The sequence below is a fragment of the Dermacentor variabilis genome, chromosome 6, assembly GCF_050947875.1.
Source record: "Dermacentor variabilis isolate Ectoservices chromosome 6, ASM5094787v1, whole genome shotgun sequence".
Taxonomy (NCBI): Eukaryota; Metazoa; Arthropoda; class Arachnida; order Ixodida; family Ixodidae; genus Dermacentor; species Dermacentor variabilis.
The window spans coordinates 115897220-115917581 of record NC_134573.1 but is presented as its reverse complement, the minus strand read 5'-3'; the positions used below and the strand labels follow the sequence as shown (position 1 = coordinate 115917581).

General features: G+C 47.3%; 1 protein-coding gene across 5 annotated transcripts in view; it reads left to right on the top strand.

The window, feature by feature from the left end:
• The window catches only part of LOC142585073 (splicing factor, suppressor of white-apricot homolog), a 56894-nt gene that overhangs the window by 22037 nt on the left and 14495 nt on the right, over positions 1-20362 (top strand). For all 5 annotated transcript variants that reach the window (XM_075695560.1, XM_075695561.1, XM_075695559.1 and 2 more), the window contains exons 6-8: positions 8765-8838; positions 14571-14742; positions 19526-19726. In XM_075695560.1, coding sequence (XP_075551675.1) covers positions 8765-8838; positions 14571-14742; positions 19526-19726 — 447 coding nt within the window. The remainder of the gene's footprint in view (positions 1-8764; positions 8839-14570; positions 14743-19525; positions 19727-20362) is intronic.

Sequence of the window (20362 nt, the reverse complement as noted above, 5' to 3'; positions counted from 1 at the left end):
CCTCATCGCCCACCTCAAAACGACGGGCCCTGGCGGTCCGATCATAATAAACCTTGGCCCTCTGCTGGGCCTTTGCCATTGCTTCACCTGACAACTCCTGTGCCCTTCTTAAGCGTTCGAGGAGCTTAAGCACGTACTCCACCACGACTGGGTCGTCGCCCCTGCCTTCCCACGATTCTCGAAGTATCCGAAGCGGAGATCGAAGCGAGCGACCGTACACCAGTTCAGCTGGCGAAAACCCCGTAGCCGCATGCGGCGCGGTCCGTAATGCAAACATCACCCCAGGCAGACACAGCTCCCAGTCAGTTTGATGTTCAAAACACAATGCTCTCAACACGCGCTTCATGACGGAGTGGAGCTTCTCAACGGAATTCGACTGTGGGTGGTACACTGAGCTGTGTAACAGCTTTACCCCACACCTTTCGAGAAAAGTTGTCGTCAAAGCGCTAGTAAACACTGTGCCCTGATCTGATTGGATTTCCGCAGGAAAACCAACTCGCGCAAATATGGACAGTAGTGCATTGACTATCTCAACTGAGCTGAGTTCTTTAAGCGCCACTGCTTCAGGGAACTTTGTCGCTGGGCAGATCACAGTCAAAATGTGTCTGTACCCCGTGGCTGTTACCGGCAGAGGTCCCACTGTATCAATAACGAGCCGTCTAAAAGGCTCCGTAATGATAGGTACCAATCTCAACGGCGCCCTCGATTTGTCCCCTGGTTTGCCCACCCGCTGACAGGTGTCACATGTCCTCACGAAATGGTCTGCGTCCCGAAAACACCCTGGCCAATAGTACTCTTGCAAGAGACGGTCCTTAGTTTTCTTAACTCCTAGGTGTCCGGACCATGAACCCCCGTGCGACAAGCGCAACAGATCCTGACGATAGCATTGAGGCACGATCAGCTGATCGAACTCCACTCCTCTGCGGTCTAGATACTTCCGGTACAGGACTCACCTCTTTCCACAAAGCGAGCATTTTTCCTGGCGATACCTTCCTTGACATTGCAGCGCACGTTTTTTAGGCTGCCATCCTTTTTTTGCTCGGCTATCAAAGCCGACCGGCTGACTTTTAGCAACCTATTAAGTCCGTCTGACGTAGGCGCGATGAGCAAATCTGCAGATAGCTCTTCTAACTTTCCCGCATCGGCAATTTCCTCTCCAGTATCTGGCGCTTTCAACGTTACAGACTCAATTTTATTCAGTTCGGGCGTGCTCTGAATATCGGCTTGCTGCGCCTCTGACCCTTTCTCATTGTTCGATAACGTCGGCCCCGCAACTACCGCCTTTGCAGCGAGCTCCCGAACCTTCGATCTGGTTAAGGCCTGAATACTAGCCTCACCAAACAAAAGCCCCTTCTCGCGCAGGAGGTGATCGGACCTGTTCGAAAATAGGTACGGGTACTGGGGGGGCAGCATAGATGACACTGCCGCCTCCGTCTCAAGCGCTCCGAAAGGTCCTTCAATAAGCACTTTTGCTACGGGCAGACACGCGCTATGAGCTTCCACGGCTTGCTTGATCCATGCGCACTCGCCCGTGAACATATGGGGTTCTACGTAAGAGGGGTGAACTACATCCATCGTAGCTGCGGAATCGCGAAGTACTTGGCACTCTTTCCCGTTCACGAGGAGGTCTCGCATGTAAGGCTCGAGAAGCTTCATGTTCTCGTCAGTGCTGCATATTGACAAAAACACAACTTTTGTCTTTGTTTCCGGACACTGCGCCGAAAAGTGACCCGGCTTCTGGCACGTATAACACACGCGCGCTTGCCTCATCTCGAACCGCTTTCTGCGTTCGGCTTCGGCTGCCGCCGTCTCTTTACGTTCGGTCGCACTGCTTTCACTCGCATCCGCACTACGTGTGTTCCCCTTCGCTCTCATGGGTGTGAACTTCGGCCTCTCAAACTTCGAGCCAAATTCACCCTTTTGACCGTCCTTAGCTCCGCGAGCCCGACGCGTCACAAACTCCTCGGCTAGCTCAGCGGCTTTAGCCACCGTACAAACGTCTGGCCTATCCAAGACCCAGTACTGCACGTTCTCAGGTAACCGACTATAAAACTGTTCTAGCCCGAAACACTGCAGAACTTTCTCGTGGTCACCAAACGCTTTCTCTTCTTTGAGCCACTCCTGCATGTTTGACATAAGCCTGTACGCAAACTCTGTGTATGACTCACTTCTGCCTTTCTCATCTTCCCGAAACTTCCGACGGAACGCCTCTGCTGACAGCCTGTACTTTTTTAGCAGACTCGATTTCACTTTGTCGAAATCCTCTGCCTCCTCTCTATCCAAGCGAGCGACTACGTCGGCCGCCTCGCCGGGTAACAAAGTGAGCAAGCACTGTGGCCACGTTTCCCGAGAGAACCCCTGCTTCTCGCACGTTCGCTGAAAGTTAACCAGGAACAAACCAATGTCCTCTCCAAGCTTAAACGGCCGCATCAGGTCAGTCATTTTGAACAATGCGCGTTCTCCTGCACCGTGTGCCTGACTTCCATTACGAGCGCGTTCCATCTCTACCTCAAGACGCTTCATTTCCAAAGCGTGTTGACGATCGCGCTCTTGTTGCTCTCGCTCTTTCTGTTCTTTAATTTCGCGCTCCTGTCTTTTTGACCTCTCCTCAATAGTCTCAAGGCATTCCGACAGCTCGTCATCCTCAGCCTCTAACTCAAGAATAGCCTTTAGCAGTTCTGGTTTTCTGAGTTTGTCCGAGACATCCAGACCCAACTCTCTTGCAAGCTCCAACAATTTCGGTTTGCGCAACGACTTCAAATCCATGGCTGCTCTGAATGCTGCTTTCTCTACTGCCTATTATTGTCTTGCCGCAATCTAACCCGGCAGCAACGACAACCACAATTACCAGCTCTGTTTCTGACACTAACAAAAGCCTGGCAAAGCTCAGAAGAAGAAAGTCCCGCACTCACCAAACCTCGCAGGCAGGAATTCAGCGCAGTCGTTCCGCTGCAGGCAACCAGTCATCACACAGGGCTCGTTGCACTGCTCCCGGATGGTCGTTGAGCTGCTCAGCATACAGTCAACTGCATATCTTCGCTGCTGGCCTCCGTTGTCGCGATCTCACCGCTGGCAGACAGTTGTTGTAATCGCGCCGCTGGCACGATTTGTTGGGAACTCGGCGCTGACGCCCGTGGTTGTACCTGGGTCGCAAGCCCCAAGGGTAGCGTTGGCCTGGCGGCCTGGGGTACAACTGGAAGCATCCGAAGGTCCCGGCAAAGCATGAGTCGACTGGTAACAACAAAACAACTTGTTTATTCTAACATCGCAAAGAGTTGGCGGTCAGGTTGACCGAAGTAGAGAGACGGGAGTGCACTTTACTCAACAGAAGAAATCGGAGCCCTCTCTTTTGGCGTCCGGGGGCAGCTGCTTTTATACTCTCGCAGTTGAGGGCAAGAAGGAACCCCTCTATAGACGAGCACGTGACGGTGCCGCTCGGGCACAATGGGATAAGGTGGCGCAGCGTCGTGTCGGCGCCACTCGGACCCCCCTTGCTTCACAGTTGTAGGGAGCTCCTCTCCCCGGCTGCCGCGCTTCGACAAGCGTGGGCACAATGGGAAGAGAAGGAGGAGCAGCCGTCGTGTCGGCGCCGCTCGGACCCCCTTGCTTCACAGTTGTTGGGAGCTCCTCTCCTCGGCTGCCGCGCTTCGACAAGCGTGGGCACCAATATGCACATACACTCACACACGCACATGAAGACACGTGGCATTGGAACATGCCTGGACGCGCTTGGCAGGGAGGCGTAGCGGCGGCGCCGAACGGGCCAAAATGTCTGCCGCTTTGAACGAAGCCCTGGCGTCTGTTGTATCCTCGCCGGCTTTACCGCGCGTCGTAGGCGAAACGTAACAGTGGGTCAAAGTGGTTGAGGGCACATTTCGGGCTTTTTCATGTGAGCCTTTAAAGGCAGGGACGTAAACTGAAATAAAGTGTGCGTGTGTGTCTGTTTGTCAGGAAGCGACCTTAATTGGAAACTAGCTGAGGCTAGGGCTGTGTGAATACCAGAAATCTGAAATACAAATTCAATAGTCCTTGCTGTTTGATTTGTACTGGATTCAAGTATTGCACTAGAACCTCGTTGACTCAAAGCTGTAAAAAAAAAAAAAACTGGAAAAAATTTCAATGTGAGTGGAGTTTCTAGATAAGTAAAATTAGGAAAATGAATGCTTTATTTGTCCCAGTCAGTTCGGGAATAGACTCCAGACAAAACGCCACAAAAATGTAGCTTGAGGACATCTCGAGCTTGCTGGCCGCACATAGGCCCAGTGGTGGAACAGCTGTGCCAGTTGCGCCAAACTGTGCCGAGAGCAACTCTTTGCGCCATCCTGTGCCATAACGGCATTTTAGTGAAAGATTGTGCTGAGCCTGCACCAAAGAATCCATAAAAGCGAAACGCTCCTTCCATTGATACTTTTCAGCTAGCAAAACTGAAATAAAAACCAAAAGCATGCCATCATCATCATCATAGAAGGAAGCAGAGGCCCATCCATAGTGAGAAACTATGGGCCCGTCCGATTCGTCATTCATGCATTTTATTACGGAAGTGATTATATGTACACTCCAGGCGCATTTTTGCCATCACCGTGATGTTCCGTGATGTTTGTCCAAGGGCGACAACCCCATCGCCGCACGTCGTGTGCTGTATATGCGAGTAAAAGTGTGCGAGGGAAGCTGACGATTGCGATTCAATCTGGCATGCACGAAGGAGAAAGCGGATAGCAAAAGCACCATCTTCCGTCGCGGGAAAGGCCATGGAAGGGTAGGAGTTTGGGTGGGGGGGCGACGTTGTGCTTCGGCAGCAACTGCGCATTTCGCGACTGGATGCAAGGGTAAGTGACGATCGCGGCTCAGTCTCACACGCCATATATGGAGGAAAGCGGGGAGGCAGCGAGGGAGGGAGGGGGCGGCTGTGACTCTGCCAGCAAGTGCGTACTTTGCACGGTTGCGTGTGCTGTATCTTGAAAGGGCTCATACCTTCGTGTGTGCTGCATTATAGCCGCTCTTGGGTTGAAGCGATAGACAGCATGAAAGTTGCTTCACTCGCTTCTGCTGCCGCACTCGCTCACACCAGCGCTTTGACAGCGAGTGTGCGCGCTGACACCATGCTTGTTATTTCAGTTACTAAGCAAATGTTTCAAAGTTTATATGGCCGATAGAACTGCTATCCTTGCTACTTTGTATAGCTGTCCACTAATTTGCTATCACAACCGATGCTTCACCTTTTGGGTGAAACTGCAACATTTTATTTGACGAACATATAATGTAGTACCGCTGTACCATCTTGCTGGTGCTTTATTTCGGTGTTCATTGGACCCACATGGTACTGCAGAGTTTGCTGAAGGATGGTGTCACATTCTAGGATTAAAGGTAAACTTTTTCAATGTTTATGGGTGATAGTGGGGCTTTGCAAAAGGGCCACTGCAATCAGAATCGCACTCGGTGCATGGTTAAGAATGATATTAGCGAGTTTGAATGTGCTACACGGCAAGAGCCGCCACTTCAGTGGGTGGCGCCATGTTTGTTGATACAATACTTCTGTGGTGAGTTTGTGTCGTTTGTGAATTTCTGTCGTCGAGTTTTGCATTTGGGTAACTGATGCAAGTGCATAATCGTATTTGTGCCTGGGGCATGTGGAGTGGCACTGAAGCTATTTTACTTGTAGCCGCAAAGCCTCTGCGGCCCCTATTCGAAACTTCTGTAGTGTAATGGCATGAAATGACTGTATTGCATGATGTTATGTTCAATGCAGGTGCATGTACTCAATCGGTCTTGCGGTAACCCTTTGCCCACAAGCCGTGACTGTTGCACTCCGGGTTAATAAACACGTGTTTGTTGATCCCTCTGTGGTGCCTTCTCTGCGCCGTGTCGACGAACGCGGCCGTAGCGCCCTTTGCGCTTTGCAGTTTGGAGGAGCGTCATGTCCTTTCCTGACCGCGCTTGGAGGATAAGCCTCGCGCAAACCCGTCTCCACAGCATATCGACTATAGTATCTGGTAATATTTGCATGGTATATGGTAAGCACACGTGCATTGGACCCTGTGCCAAATTGGCTTTTTGTCTGTGCCAGAACCTGCGCCGAGAGGTGAAATGGCTGTTCCACCACTGATAGGCGACGCGGAACCAATAACATTGCCAGTCGATCACTTCCGTGTGACAAGGCACAACACAAGTCGCTGTCTAAGGGCATCCATCTTCCTGGTGTTGTGCCAAGACGACAGTGGGCTTGGCACCAAGTCAGGCAATTGATATTAGCACAAGTCTTGGGCTCAGTCATCCGAGCAATTCGTAACCGGTTCTGTACATGCAGGAAGTTGTGGCTGCTAATTTCTGCAGTATAATGAATTCCAGACAATTTCACTTGGAAAACGAGAACTGAACTGCGGAAAAGCTCATCTGTGAAGCCTTCAACCGACGCCTGCAAGTTGCATGCTGTTTATACTTCACCGCCGTGTAAGCATGAAGCAAGCGTCCTTGTCAAACAGCAATCTCGCTGAAACTATGCTATCGGCATGCATGCTCACCTGCTCGCCTTGTATGGGTGCAGCTTGTGCGAACTGAACATGCCTGCTGAAAATTGGTGGTCATCTTGCTCAAGGTCACCATTAATACTCTGTAATTACTGTAGAATTTTGATGATGCAGATCAATTCTACATCTTTATTTCACTTGCGAAATGTTCACTTGGAAGTAGTCGATGTGCGACTGTCTGGCAGAGTAATTTGCAGCACAGCACAGTAGGCAATGTCGTCCAGTTGTCTAACAGTGCACAGCTTTTCACTGCTGCTACTGTTGCACTCAACAAAATTGTGCAGAACATTCAGCGACTTGGCCACTGTAGCAAAGCTGGTGCTCAGGTGGGCTCAACATCGCCTCCATATTTGTTTGAAGGTCCAATGCCACAGAACTCCTTCCAGGTCTGCTTAAGATGTTTGACGTCAAGTGCAGCACTCAAATAGTCCACAAAGTTTAATCTGTTGCTCTCATTGTCTTCGCCAGAGTCGTTCGCGCGGGCACACAGTGCCTCTCTTTCATCATCCGGTATGCAATTGACATCTGACATGTCATCGCAACTGTCGTTAGATCATTTCCGGAACTGTCTTGTTGCTCGAAAAACCGTGTGTGCTTGAAGCAATGCCTGATCATATAGCCCTGCAGCTGCTTCCAGGCATGCACAATTAGGCGAATGGCACCCTGAAGGTCTACAAAATATTATTCGCCTTTGTCATAGCACAGGAGTATTTTGTTTAGCAAATGACAGCAATAAATTTTCCTCGCATGTACAATCACTTTTTAATCCATAGGCTGCTGTGACATTCGGCGATAGGAAGACAAACCTAATTGCTTTCAAGTTAGGGATGTCAGCATGAACTGGGCAGTTATCCACGACAAAAACAACTTTCCGCCCCACGGCAGCAAGCTTAGTCAAGATACCATACATACTCCTCGGACATTGCTGCTGTCATCCAGGACATTTTATTTTTGTAGAGCATGTAGTCCTTAGGAAGGAGTCGCACATTCTTAAAGCACCGAGCCTTCTTCATTTTACCAATAATCAACAGTGGAAGCTTGGGACTGCTGGACGTATTTGCACCACTCAGGGCAGGTTTTCTGTCCTTGGATTGTATTTTTCCTGTGGCAGCTGCATCCTTTGGGGCAAGTTCTCGTTGGTAGCCTTTTGTAAAATAATGCAGCCTCGTCCAACTTATAAACATTGTTGTCCGTGTACTGATCAAGCAGCAGAGCCAATGGCAGCAGGAATGTGGCCGGTGCAGCCACTCTGCAGGCCTGGCACCAACCAGTGTTGGCATGCCAGGACCTCCTCACCGGCGCCACTGAGGATCACACAGCAGCTAGATTGTTCGTATTATCACCAGAGTGTGAAAAGCTGTTCGCAAGATTAGAAATTTAGGACGTTGTAAGCTAATGACCCTGAGCCGGGACGTAATGGTCTTGGGCCGGGAATTTAGAAAAATTCATATCATCGAGAAATTCGCATCAAGCGGTATCGTATCACCGAAATTTTACTGTGCTGCTGTAATGATCTGGACCGAGTGGAGACGTCAAAACTTCCCACAAGAATGCCCCGCCTGAAGAAGCTGCTGACCCAGGCTGGACTCTATGAACGTATACGTACTTGCCAAAGCTGCAAAAACAACAATGCAAGTCTCTGGCCGCTCGAGCCCTGACAGCTCGGGACACGTTAAAGGATTCTGCTTGCAATGATTCGCAGAATGCCAACTACATTTAAGTCTGCCAAATTTTTTTGTGACTTCGCATCATACGTTCTCCTGGTTAGTGTGGTTTTTCTCATTGTTTTTCCAAAACATATGAAGAAGGTTCTGCTGTATCTGCCTTCAGCCACATAACTCGTTTATTAAAGTGAACCTTTCTTTGCCTTCCTTCTTGGGGTTTGTTTGGCACGCCTCCTCCATCGATTTCTCGCCGAGTAAAGTGGGCTGATCTCGTAGACTGTGTAATCTGCATTTGTGTCAGGTGAAGGGGCAGGGCACGTTGATGGGGGAGTGCAGGTATGGCTGAGCAGATAACAACCCTCATTGCTATCACTGTCAATGCTTCGCCCTTCAGGCTCAGCTGCAGTATCTTTTTCATTAAAAGTAGTAATTTTTGTCCAGACATGCCTGACTGAACTTAGGTTGCATCATGGCACTGGCAGGGCTGTTGTGCTCGCACATTGAATGTGGTGAAATTGGTCTGTTCTAGACACAGCTAAAGCATCGTTTGCTTCCTTTCACTTCTGCTTGCTGCAGGCAATGAGGAGTCTGACGATGAAGACGACCACTACCTCCACCCAAGCTTATTTGCCACATCAGCGCCGGCTGTGGTGAGCTCCTCTGCACTTTGCTTTCTTTTTTCTTTTACTATGAAATGGAAATTGAGGGCATAATTGTCTCTGTTTTGTCAGTTTTTTCCTCTAGAGCTGTGCATAGTGGAGCACTTGAGAAGAGGGTCAGTCTTTTCTTGGCTGCAATGCATTTGGACTTCATTTGTTGCTGTTGATCATCAAAGAGTTTGTAGTGATTAATAGTTCTGAAGAAAGCTTGGGTTAGGTTAGCATCGTTAAACGTTTTTAGCGGATACCTTTCCTAGGTTGTAGAACCAGACATAAGGTACTGCTTCTTGTTGAGTAAATCGTGTTGTGCCTTCGGATGTGTGCTCACAGAGGGGAAGTCTTAACGAATTTCTCTGAGGGGCCAAACACACTCAACCTCAGCACCGTCTAATGTTACAACCCTTCGCTGCTGCGCGAATGAAATGCAATGGGTGGCATTGACGCAACGGGGAACATCAGTGTTGCTGCACAAATTTGGCGCAGCTAGAATACAGACGCCCATTTCAGTTCCAACATAAGAGCACACCTTGTTAAACCAGGTGCATCATGATCGTGCGTGTGGGTAGTTCTAATCATCAGCTTGGCTGCCTGATGCCAGCTACGCACACACTAGCTAATAATGGTGACACTGATTGAACTGCCGCTGAATCAAGGACACCCATGGCGCGCATTTGGAGGATTGTGACAGCTGTGTGAAGCATCTGACCTTTAACATGAAACGCGGAGTTATTCGCAGCACGCCAGTGTGGCATGACATATTTATCCTGTGACCCAAGGCCCTAGGGAAAATCCGTCAGAGTTCTAGTTAACATGATAACAGTGATTTGTGAGCAATAATGAAGTACCTTTTGCACAATTAATATTGGTTGGAGTAATGCACACGCTAAATTCTGATTGTCAGGCTGTGATTGATTCCACTATACAGTAGAACACCGTTGATGCGTTTTTCAAGGGACCACGGGAAAGAAACATAACAGCCGGGAAACCGTAACCGTGAGGAAGGCTACAAATCACCACAGCAACATCAGAAACAGCTCTGAATGGCTGCCAGTTCAGTTGTTATACGGCTCGGCACTCGTACTATGACTGGGGACGGCATGTGCACATGTGTATAATTAAGTGACACGTACCGTGTTTCACCATGACAGTGGCTCCTTTCAACTCTTGATACGCTTCACCATAATGTTTCGCATATGCTTCACTGCATTACACGGCTCTATTGTGACGATGCTGACTAAAGAAAACCAGTGAATATGCAATGCATATAAGACCCTTGGAGACCCCAAAATAAATGTAGCCCTGCGCTCGGCAGATCTGGCTTAGTGTGCATGGGTCCTAATATGCTTTAACTAGGGATGCAGAATTTCCAGAAATTTCGAGTGGGAGAAAAAAAAATACTTTCTTTTTTTTTCAGGAAGCTTGAGAAATTCAGAGGAAAATTTAAACCTCAGTAAAGCTCCAGTAATAATACTTATATTTACTGTTTCAGCAATGAAAATAATTATTCTTAATTACATGTGACAATTACACTGAGAATGCAAATACAATTGAACGAATGCCTTGTTGTATTCTGCAAAAGGTTGGTAATCTGATAACAGAAAAAGGTCCCACACTGTCCGAGTCACTCTCTCTAGACCCACTCTCATTAGAATCAGTCGCAGCTGCTTCCACTATCAAATTTGGTTTACGTAGATAAGTTTTCAAACACATTTGCTTGTGAATCTGTTTTAAAGTTATAAACATTTCCAAACAAAGACCACTTTCGTTCACAATTGGCAGATGGCAAAGGTCTCTGCAGCAGCCTAGCAGCTGTGTGTGTCGTCAACTGAGTAATGCAGCGCGCAGAGTTTCGTACAATTACTAGAGGAAACTGTGGCGCTGGTGTCTACGGGAGCTGCAAGCGGAGTGGTTCAGCCAGCATGAGAATGACGGTTAGTACATGGATTTGCCTAGCTTCGTCCTTGTGGCTTTGAACGGCTTTGCAACTTTGCAGTATTTTCAATAGAATACTGTGCTGTTAATAATAAGGTAGGCACTATTAAAATTGTCCTTCGGCAGAATTATAACACGGGACCTCTCGCACAGGAGTCCGTTATTTAAACCATTATGCCATGGACATGTGGAGAAGCAGAACCACTGCAATCAGTAGCAATTATACGTGTTCGCAGAGTCCTATTTCTTTCTACATTAAAAAAAAGAACAGCCTAGATTGCTTTGCAGTTTAGGCCAATGAAAGCAGATAAAGTAAACAGAGCCACAGGGACATCTGAAGCCACAAGCACGAAGATCAGACAGATGCCTGTGCTAACCATCATTCCCATAATGGCTGAACGATTGCAGTGCCAGAGTTCCCTATGGTAATTACAGTCAACATCTGATTTTTTGGACACCCTAGGGGCCGCGAAAACGTCCGAAAAATCACAGTCCAAAAAGATGAATGCCTGCCTTTTTACTGCCCTCAAGGGCGCAAGTTGCCACAGGCACGTCCAAAATAGCTCTGAAGGCCTGCCAGCGCACTTAATAAGTGTATCTGTGCTCATACTGTTACCGGAGACGGCGGGTGCACGCGTGTATAATTAAGGAATATACTACATACTGTGTCTCATGACACTTTTTCCCGCTCTTGTTATGCTTCACCACATAACATTGTATTGAGGCGAAGCTGACTTAGGGGAACCAGCATTATTCAATGCGTCGTGCCCTCCAAGCTTCGAAGCCATTGGCGAGGATTTCAAAGGCAGAGTCAGTGCCATTGGTGATAGCAACGAATTCTTTCAATGAAAAGCACAGCTCCAAGCAGCTAGAAGCTTGGTAGTAAATGTCGAAGCAGGTAGGCCTAGCGTTGCTCTGGTGGTGTCTATGGCTTCAAGCAGATCTGCGTTCAAGGCCGCCTATTTGACGCTGCGAGATAATCAAAATGGTGGCACTGGTGGCTTTGATAACACCGTTTCGAACCTGTGATCATGGCAAAAAGTCAGGAAAATCGCCCGGTGACATGTTTTTTTGCGTCCGAAATTTCAGACGTTCTTATATATCAACTCTTTGGGGTGCAATACTTTACGCGACTGCGTTAAGGAGCCCGTGTCTCAGAAAATTCGGCGCCCTGCGTGCGGCATCGTTAAAAAGATTTTCGAACCATGTAAACCCAGGCGTTCCATGGGATGCAAGGAATTTACTGAACTAATTGAATTTCTCAAGCTAAAATACGTAGAAAAATGGTAAACTACGACTTGCTCACAACCTACAGACATGATAGCTCTCAAATTGTATTTTGACCATACGAGAAAACATAATATGTTAAGCGAAAACTCAAAGAAACCCATTCACACATACAAACCGCCCATAGCGTTCACAGACCGACCGCGGCGTCCGCCATATTGCTCACCCCCACACGATGGGTGCCCAGTTCCTTGCATTAACTGCAGCTGGTGCTCACCTCTGCCGCATTGCGGCCCACGCAAGCGGCCGTGGTTCCATCACAAAGCTCGGTTCGTGCAGAGCATTTGCGGCAAGCGTTTCCAGGTAAAAATTTCTATTAAATATGCTCCAGTTGCCGGGAAGCGTGAGAAGCAGTCAGGCATCTTTGAATGCTATCGTATTCCACTATTAAAGGCAAAGCTTAAGGGTCCTCCAAATTTTTGGGTATGTCCAAGAAATCAGGTGCTCAGAATATTGGTCATTGACTGTACTTTAGGAAACTCTACAGTTGCTTCTAGAATCATGTGCGGCACACCAGAGAATGGCAAGTATAATCGCATGTGGAAATTTTACTGCTATTTTCCACTTTCTCTGTACTGAAAAAAACAAAAAAAGAAACAGTTTCTTTCTCCCAATATTCCCGTGCTTTTTCCTGGCCTGTTCATTTCTTGTTTTAACTGATGCACATTTCCTCAGACACCTCACCAACTGCCTCGTGCGCATTTTCTACCAATATGCTTGTGCAGCGCCTGGCTTGGGCAATTTCGATCGCTTATTGCTAACTCAAATCATTTGTTGCAACGTATCAGTTGCTTGGTGCAACGTGCCAGTCACTTGATGCAACGTACTTGCTCGCTGCACCGCTAAATTTACACGACTGCAGTGTTCAAAAGCAATCTAAGATGCGGGAACGTTACAGAATGGCGACATATAAAAGGGGAACTCACGAAGGCAAATCAGAAAGCCTTTGCCCTATATTTTTTTTTAGCCAAATTACGGCTCTAAATGCAAAGTAAACACATCCATTCCCAGTGGTAGACTTTTCTTGGACTGGCCCGGCCTTAGCTCCACTGCACAATGCTGCTGTCAGTTGAAGATGGTTGTGCTTCACACGTCCACGGTGTATGGGCAACAAGTGTGATTCGTTTTCTACGGAGCAAGGGACAAACGCCCACCATAAACCACAGGGAAGTGCAGCCCACGTATGGAGAAAGGTGTCTCACTTTGAAAAGTGTGAGGTGGGGGTGTTGTGATTCACGTGCAACGATGAAGCCAAGACAGCAGTCCGACGGTGGTTCCACAGTCAGCCGGACGAATTCTACCACAGGGGCATCTCAAATTTAGTGTTGCGATTAGACAAATGTCTGAACCGTCATGGTTACTATGTAGAAAAATAGTGTAAGGTATGTGTACTTGCAATGACGTTTATGTACCTTATTTTGGCTAATAAAAAATTGGGGAAAGGACTTTCTGATTCACCCTCCTAATACATGGGCGTTAATGGGATATAGGTCGGGACCACGAAAATGCAACATAGCAGCCGGGAACGCACAACTGTGAGGAACGCATCAACGGGGTTTCACCGTGCTAATGCATTTAGGAACTGCAGATATGTTAAGAGCGCATGGTAGCAACGACCCCGCTCTGTGTTTATGAGAACAGGAAGTGTATGTGGGTGTTGTTAAGTTCGGGTGTAAACAAAGTACATGTTGGGACATTGTACTAAGTATGACCTTCTCATCCATTCTTTCCCCTCTATTTTGCCCTGTGCTTTTGAGTGCTGCTGTGTGTGCCTGTGTGTCTTCAAGATCTCAAACCACATTGTGTTTGCCTGCCCTAGGAGAAAAACCCTGCACGAACGAAACACCGCCAAGGAGGCATTGCGTGAGTTCAGGTGACATTGTGCTCACACAAACGGGACTTTCTTGCAGGAGCTTTCTTTCTTTTTGGTCAGCTTTAGAATGTTTGGTTGAGCTCATGATTAGGGCCCAAGTAGAGGGAGACAGCAAATCAATCATTTCTTCTCCGTTAATGTTGTGCATACATTACATCTGCAATTGTTTTTTTTTTGCATCTGTCCATAGCATCCTTTATTAACAGACCTTGTAATGTAGCTTACGCCTAGTTAAAAGCTAGGAATATATTGCTGCGTTTGGTATGTTGTTCTATGTTTCTTCATTAACTTATGATGCACCAGCAAACACATGTAGAAGCTGCATTTTGATAAATTACACATTCCCTATAGCTTTTAAAAAAAGTGGCAGCCATTATGTGCAAAGAAAATGTGTCTTGCAGTTAGTGTTAGCCTTCAATGCGTTTAGGTAATTGACAGCCTTGAAGTGCAATCCCCGTAATAGATCTCATGAGCAAGTGTTAGCTACAAGGTAACTTCATATGTAACGGGAGCGAGATTTGCTGAACTTTAGCTTGGGCAGTCTAATGTCCTTGTTAAATCTTGGTTATTTGACGTATCCTTGATTCCGCCTGTGCGTTCTTTCTCCTTTCCGTGTTTGTCTTGTGTGCAGCCAGTTGCTGTTTCCAAGGTGTTTCTATCCAAGGAAGGGGAGGAGAATGCGTACTCACAGCTGATCAAAAACCTCAAGCCACAGCTGGACAGCCCCTCCGGGGGCGCCTCACCATGCCCTCCTCAGGAAGCGGCCAATCAGGGTTCGGCGTATGGCTACACTGACGGTGCAGGTCAGTGCTTCACATAAACGTGCATTCTTACTCCTATTCTTTGAAGCCCTTGTCATCGGAATAAATGCGTTTGTGGGTGTACAGCTTTCACATGTAGGCAATTACAGTTACAGTAGAATCTCAATAAGCAGAAACCGCTTAAACGGAATTGCCACTTAAATGGAACAGTCGCCTGTAGTTTGGTTGGTTCTGTATTCGCATAACGTAAAAGAACTTTCGGTAATCGGAACTAAAATTTCCGCATCACCGTGTAAATGGAACCGAAAATGAAACTTCTTGGCAGACCCATTGTCAGTTTTTTCCGGTTCCGGCTGTTTCTTGTTTTTAGTCGTAAGCCTCACCTCGTTGGTAGTCAGCCGTGTTTGCACAACGAATGAGCAGTTCTTGTGTTGTGTTAGCGCAGTTCTTATTCTATTCATTCGTCAGTTCAAGTCGCTGAGGTTACAGGGCTTAGCCCCCGCCGCCTCGTTCATGCCGTCGTGGTGCCATTCGTACATTGGTGGCTTGTAAGCGCTCGCGAAGTTTAGGCGTAGCCTCTGTTGTTTCAATGGCAGCACAGAAGTGTACACACCATGCGCTTACGTTAGAAAAGAAGGTGGACATTATTCTTGACTTCGAAAGTGGCTCTTACACGAAGTCGGCGCTCGCGACGAATCACGGCGTCTCGAAAAGCAGCTTAATGAGGATCCTGCACGACAAGGAGAAAGTTCGAAAGTTCGCGATTCGGGCCCCAGAGGAAGCGTCTGCGACAACGCGACCACGAAGAACTAGAGAAGTGTCTCATGTTGTGGCTTAGGAGAGCCCGGAGCCAGAACATTCCCATCAACGGACCGCTAATCCGGGCCAAGGCAGAAGAGTTTGTCCTTCAACTCGGGGTAACAGACTTCTTGTGCAGTAAGGGCTGGCTGACAAGGTTTAAAGACAGAAACGGCCTCGTTTTTCGCACCATTGCAGGAGAAGCCGCAGCAGCCGATGCGACAGCGTGTCGCGACTGGCGCGCAGGGCGGCTTCCGGAGATTATGTATCAATTCAAGGACGATGACATCTACAACGTAGATGAAATCGCGCTTTTTTTTAAGCTCCTGCCAAAGAAATCGGTGGCTTTCAAAAGTGAGAAATGCACAGGTGGCAAACTGAGCAAAGAAAGACTGACTGTTCTTGTAGGAGTGAACATGTCGGGCAGTGACAAGTTAAACCTGCTTGTGATCGAAAAACCCTCGCTGTTTTAAGGGCATAACTAATGTGCCCGTGACTTACGAGTCAAACTCAAAAGCGTGGATGACACAAGCCCTCTTCAACAAATGGCTGCACACCGAGGATGCGCGATTTTCGCGGCAGCAGAGGAAAGTACTTTTCCTTGTTGATAACTGCCCTGGACATGGGACTGTAACAGGACTGAAGTCGATTCAGTTGGAGTTTCTCCCGGCCAACACCACGGCACTGTTGCAGCCCATGGATCAGGGAGTGACTCAAGCACTGAAAGCCTGCTTCCGCAAGGGTCTCCTGCAGAGGATGCTGGTGTGTATGAACCAGATTAAAGAGTACAAGGTGGACATTCTTGGCGCCATTCATCTTATTGCCAATGCCTGGAGGCAGCTGACTGCTAATACTATAGCAAATTGCTTTAGGCACGCGGGATTTTTTTCGAGTGACCAGGCATCCGACTTGCAGGATTTGCCTGAATGTGACGGTGAAGATGTCCTTGAGAGGCAGGAGGTAGTAGAGCAGTGTGCTTTAAAGGAAATCCATCTGGACTTTGATGAGTACGTGCGCATCGATGGTGATGTTGTGACTTGCCCTGAAAACACGGTGGAGAGCATTGTTGCTGAGGTGTGGGATGAAGAAGAAAGTGAGCCAGAAGAGGAATCTGAAGGGGTAGCCACCGTGGAGCCTACCACACTTCAAGGAGCAGAATCAGCTGTGCAGTATCTCAAAAATTTTTTTCTGAAGGAACCAGGATCTGAAACGTTTGTCCAAAGCGTAAGTGCAATGGAAAAAACAATCCTAAAGATGCATTTCCAAGGACTGAAACAAAGCAAAATTGGTGCATTTTTTAGTGCACAGTGACTAATTTTTGCCAAATAAACTTTGCGAGTGCTGTACCAAAACCTCTTGCTGTTTTCTTCTTTTCAGAAAAACTTATCAGGTACATTCACCTTCTAGTGCTTAGAGTTCCATAAAATGGTATTAAGAGTGCACGCACATAAATCTGCACTTTTGCACATCTCTCTCAGTAAACAGAACTCCTGTTAAATGGAACAAATTTTTTCGGTCCCTTGGAGTTCCGTTTATCAAGATTCTACTGTATTTCGTTCAGTTTGCATGTTTTCTATACAACGATATTTCAAAGTGACAAATTCCTGTTTTTTGCAGTCCTTTCGTTAAATCAAGATTTTTGCATTTAGGTCCTCTGTGCTCACTTGTTCAGAATGTTGGCGCTCCGTTATGCCAGATCACTAGCCTAGGTCAGTAGTTTCCTGAACACACACTGCCATCATACTTTATTCACACCGGGTAGCCCATCCATTGTGTACATAATTTGTGTATTCCAAGTATGTATCACCAGGAAACGGTAATATGAACCAGCAGTGAAAATATGCGCGTGCTGGTGAGGTAAATTTTAATGATGAGTGGGGAGGTTAACCGAGCAAAAGGTTTGGCATGCTACTACAGGCTTAATATATATGCAGTCGCCGACTGGTTTTCGGGACTCCGAAAATTCGGACATGCTCAATTATTCTTTCTGCTTCGCGGCACCGCCATTCTCCCCATAGACCATAATGTATAACAATGCCGAAAGTTCGGACACCTTGCAACCTCTCGTCTGATTTTTCGGACACTCCTTAAGCCAACTTGATCGAGAGCACCATGCACCGACTCTGACTGGTGCATGGTTCGACTTGCTGAACGCCATTCTTGTTTTGAACGGAGCCTCCTTGCTGCCCCACGAAGTGGCGCTACTGCAAATCCCGGCTCATCATCATCGTCGTTTCTGCCTGGTTCGATAGAGTGCCTCTACAGCAGTTCCGGTCTCAGCTTAGTAAGCCATGTTAAGACAATCCAGCAGCTGATTTGTTTCTTTGCGCACGACGCTGCGAGTAGGCCACGTTTTTCGTTTGTGCGACTGGTGTCGGCATGGGGGTGTTTGCTTTGTGTGCTTTGTCGAGGTTCCGGTGATCCAACGCGGCGTACGGAAACATCGCGTCAAGTGTCTAATGGCGCCGACAGTGCCCACACAGACTGTGCTAGAGAATGCCGGCAAGCGGGTACCGGGAGGCCTGGGATTTGTCGCCTTCCGATGTGCTTCCTACTAATGTGGAAAATGTTCTGCCGAGACCTGCGCAGTGGTTGCATTGCGATTCCGGACACCGTCTCATTTGAGAGTTTCACAGGTGCTGACACTGCTGTACTGACATGTGCAGAACTTGATGACGGCGAGATCACTTGTCAGATTTCTGCTGCAGCACCAGACGATGACCCCGAGTCAGAAGATGACACACCATGTGCCACGCTGCCGTGGCATGCGGAACGTGTACAAGCAGTGACTGTGCTTTCAGCCGTCCACAGTGACCATACGACCCTCTCCAAGATTCAGGCTTATCTGATTGCGCGTAAACGGAACAGCGTGCAACGGCGCATTCACGATTTCTTCAAGCCTACTGCCGAGCCCGAATTAGTGCATAGAAATAAAGGATTTCTTTTTTTTTTTTCTTAATCTGCTTTTTCAGACACCTGTTTATTCAGACATTTCCGCAGACCCCGTGAAGTCCAAGTAAACGGTCGGTGACTGTAGCTATAGATCAAGAGATGAGAGAAAAGGAAGAACGTGGACCCAGCTACCCACACAAAAACTCGGAAACGGGTAGCATTGAGCACCATGAAACGAACATAGTGGAAAGTCGATCTCTATGGCACTGTCAATAAACAAATTGTTATCCATCTCTGTGGTGGAGCCGAAAGGATAGAGATGGATAACAGTTTGTTTAGTGACAGTGCCATAGGAGCCAAAAGGACAGAGACAGGTAACATTCTGTTGCACAAACTGTGCTGCAGAAGTCCGGCTTCAATGTGGCACAGAACATAGGAAAAAGAAAAGGCAATATTTTTGCAGTTATTTTCTGAGCAGTGGACCGAGCAAATAGTACAGCGCCACTTCGTTTTGGTTGGGTGGGGGCACAGTGTTTGCTTTGCTCGTTTGTTACTTTCGCAATGTGCCACCTGTGCTTATTGCTTGAAAGCAAATGCGAGGAGTGACGGGTGTTACAGGGCCAGATTCCCATGAATTTATGGGAATTTGATGCTGTATAATAAGGCACAGGTTGGCCAGAAGAGACAACTGGTGGGAGAAACTCAGTTTTCCAAGTTAATGAGTCAAATGCACAACCTTAAGTGTCACAACTTGTCTATATTTTGCTGTTGACAATGTATAATTGCAATTTTTCAACGTGTTAAAATAACCAAACTTACTAATAAATAAATGCACACATTATCGTACAATATTTGATTCAATATTCAAAGGCAATATTTGTAGTCAATTCTTATTAAAAAAAAAATATTCTATATGTGCACTCTCCTAATTTTATTTGAGGGCAAGCTTTAAAAAGGAATGCTTGCTATTTCTCCTCTCCCACTTTCTTGTTTTGCCCACTAGTCTTTTTAAAAAATAAATTTTGATGTTCACTGGTTAGACGGCACGCTCTCGTTTCAAGAAACAGTTTCAGGGCCCCCGTTAATTAATGTGGCCAACCGACTCTCCAAATTATCACCTCTGTATTGTTTGCAGGCTACGAAGGTTACGGAGCTCCTGAAGACTGTTCAGTGCCGCCTCCACCTCCAGGCCTGGAACCCATTCTCCTGCCATCACAAGCTGTGCTCACGGGCTATGCGATACCACCACCCCCAGATGTGCAACCGATCATCGACAAGATGGCTGTCTATGTTGCCAAGAACGGCGAGGATTTCGAGACCATCGTCAAGAGCAAAGGTGTGTGTATTCCCTTCTTGCATGATGGCTAAATCATAGGATTTAGTATGCTGCGGAGGTAAAACTAAAGATAAGCTAGTTCTTAAGTGCATACACAAAATGATGCATTAACAACAATGAGCACGGAGCGCTGATGTCAAGTTAATAGTGCAAATACAGTTTAATCGCCATGCTGTGATGATGGCTTTGACGTTACCTTTGACATTGGCTCCGGCAGTAGAGGCTGCTGTTGCCAGCACTACGACAGCTCTGGAGTCTTTGCTTTATGTCTGACTGTTAAGTGCAACCAATTTTTGGAGCAATTTTCTTGGAGAAAAGACGCATGTTAGAACTAGGTAAATGTGGTATGCATATGCTAAAGTGGCACTAGAGCCAGTGTTCAGCACTGAGGGTAGGAAGGAGTCCCAGAGGTATACCCTGGAGACTGAATCCAGCTGCTGTTACAATGCAGGCAAACCTGGAAACACGACATTGCATTATAGTCACTTTCGACTACTTCACGCTTCTATCATGAGGGTATAGGGCCGGCAGCACCAATTTTTGTGCGATTGTAGCATGCCTCCAGTGTTCTTTTTTTTTTTTTTTGCCTACGTTTAGGTACTTCACTCTCTTTCTTGTGCACGAGCGCTAACTTCA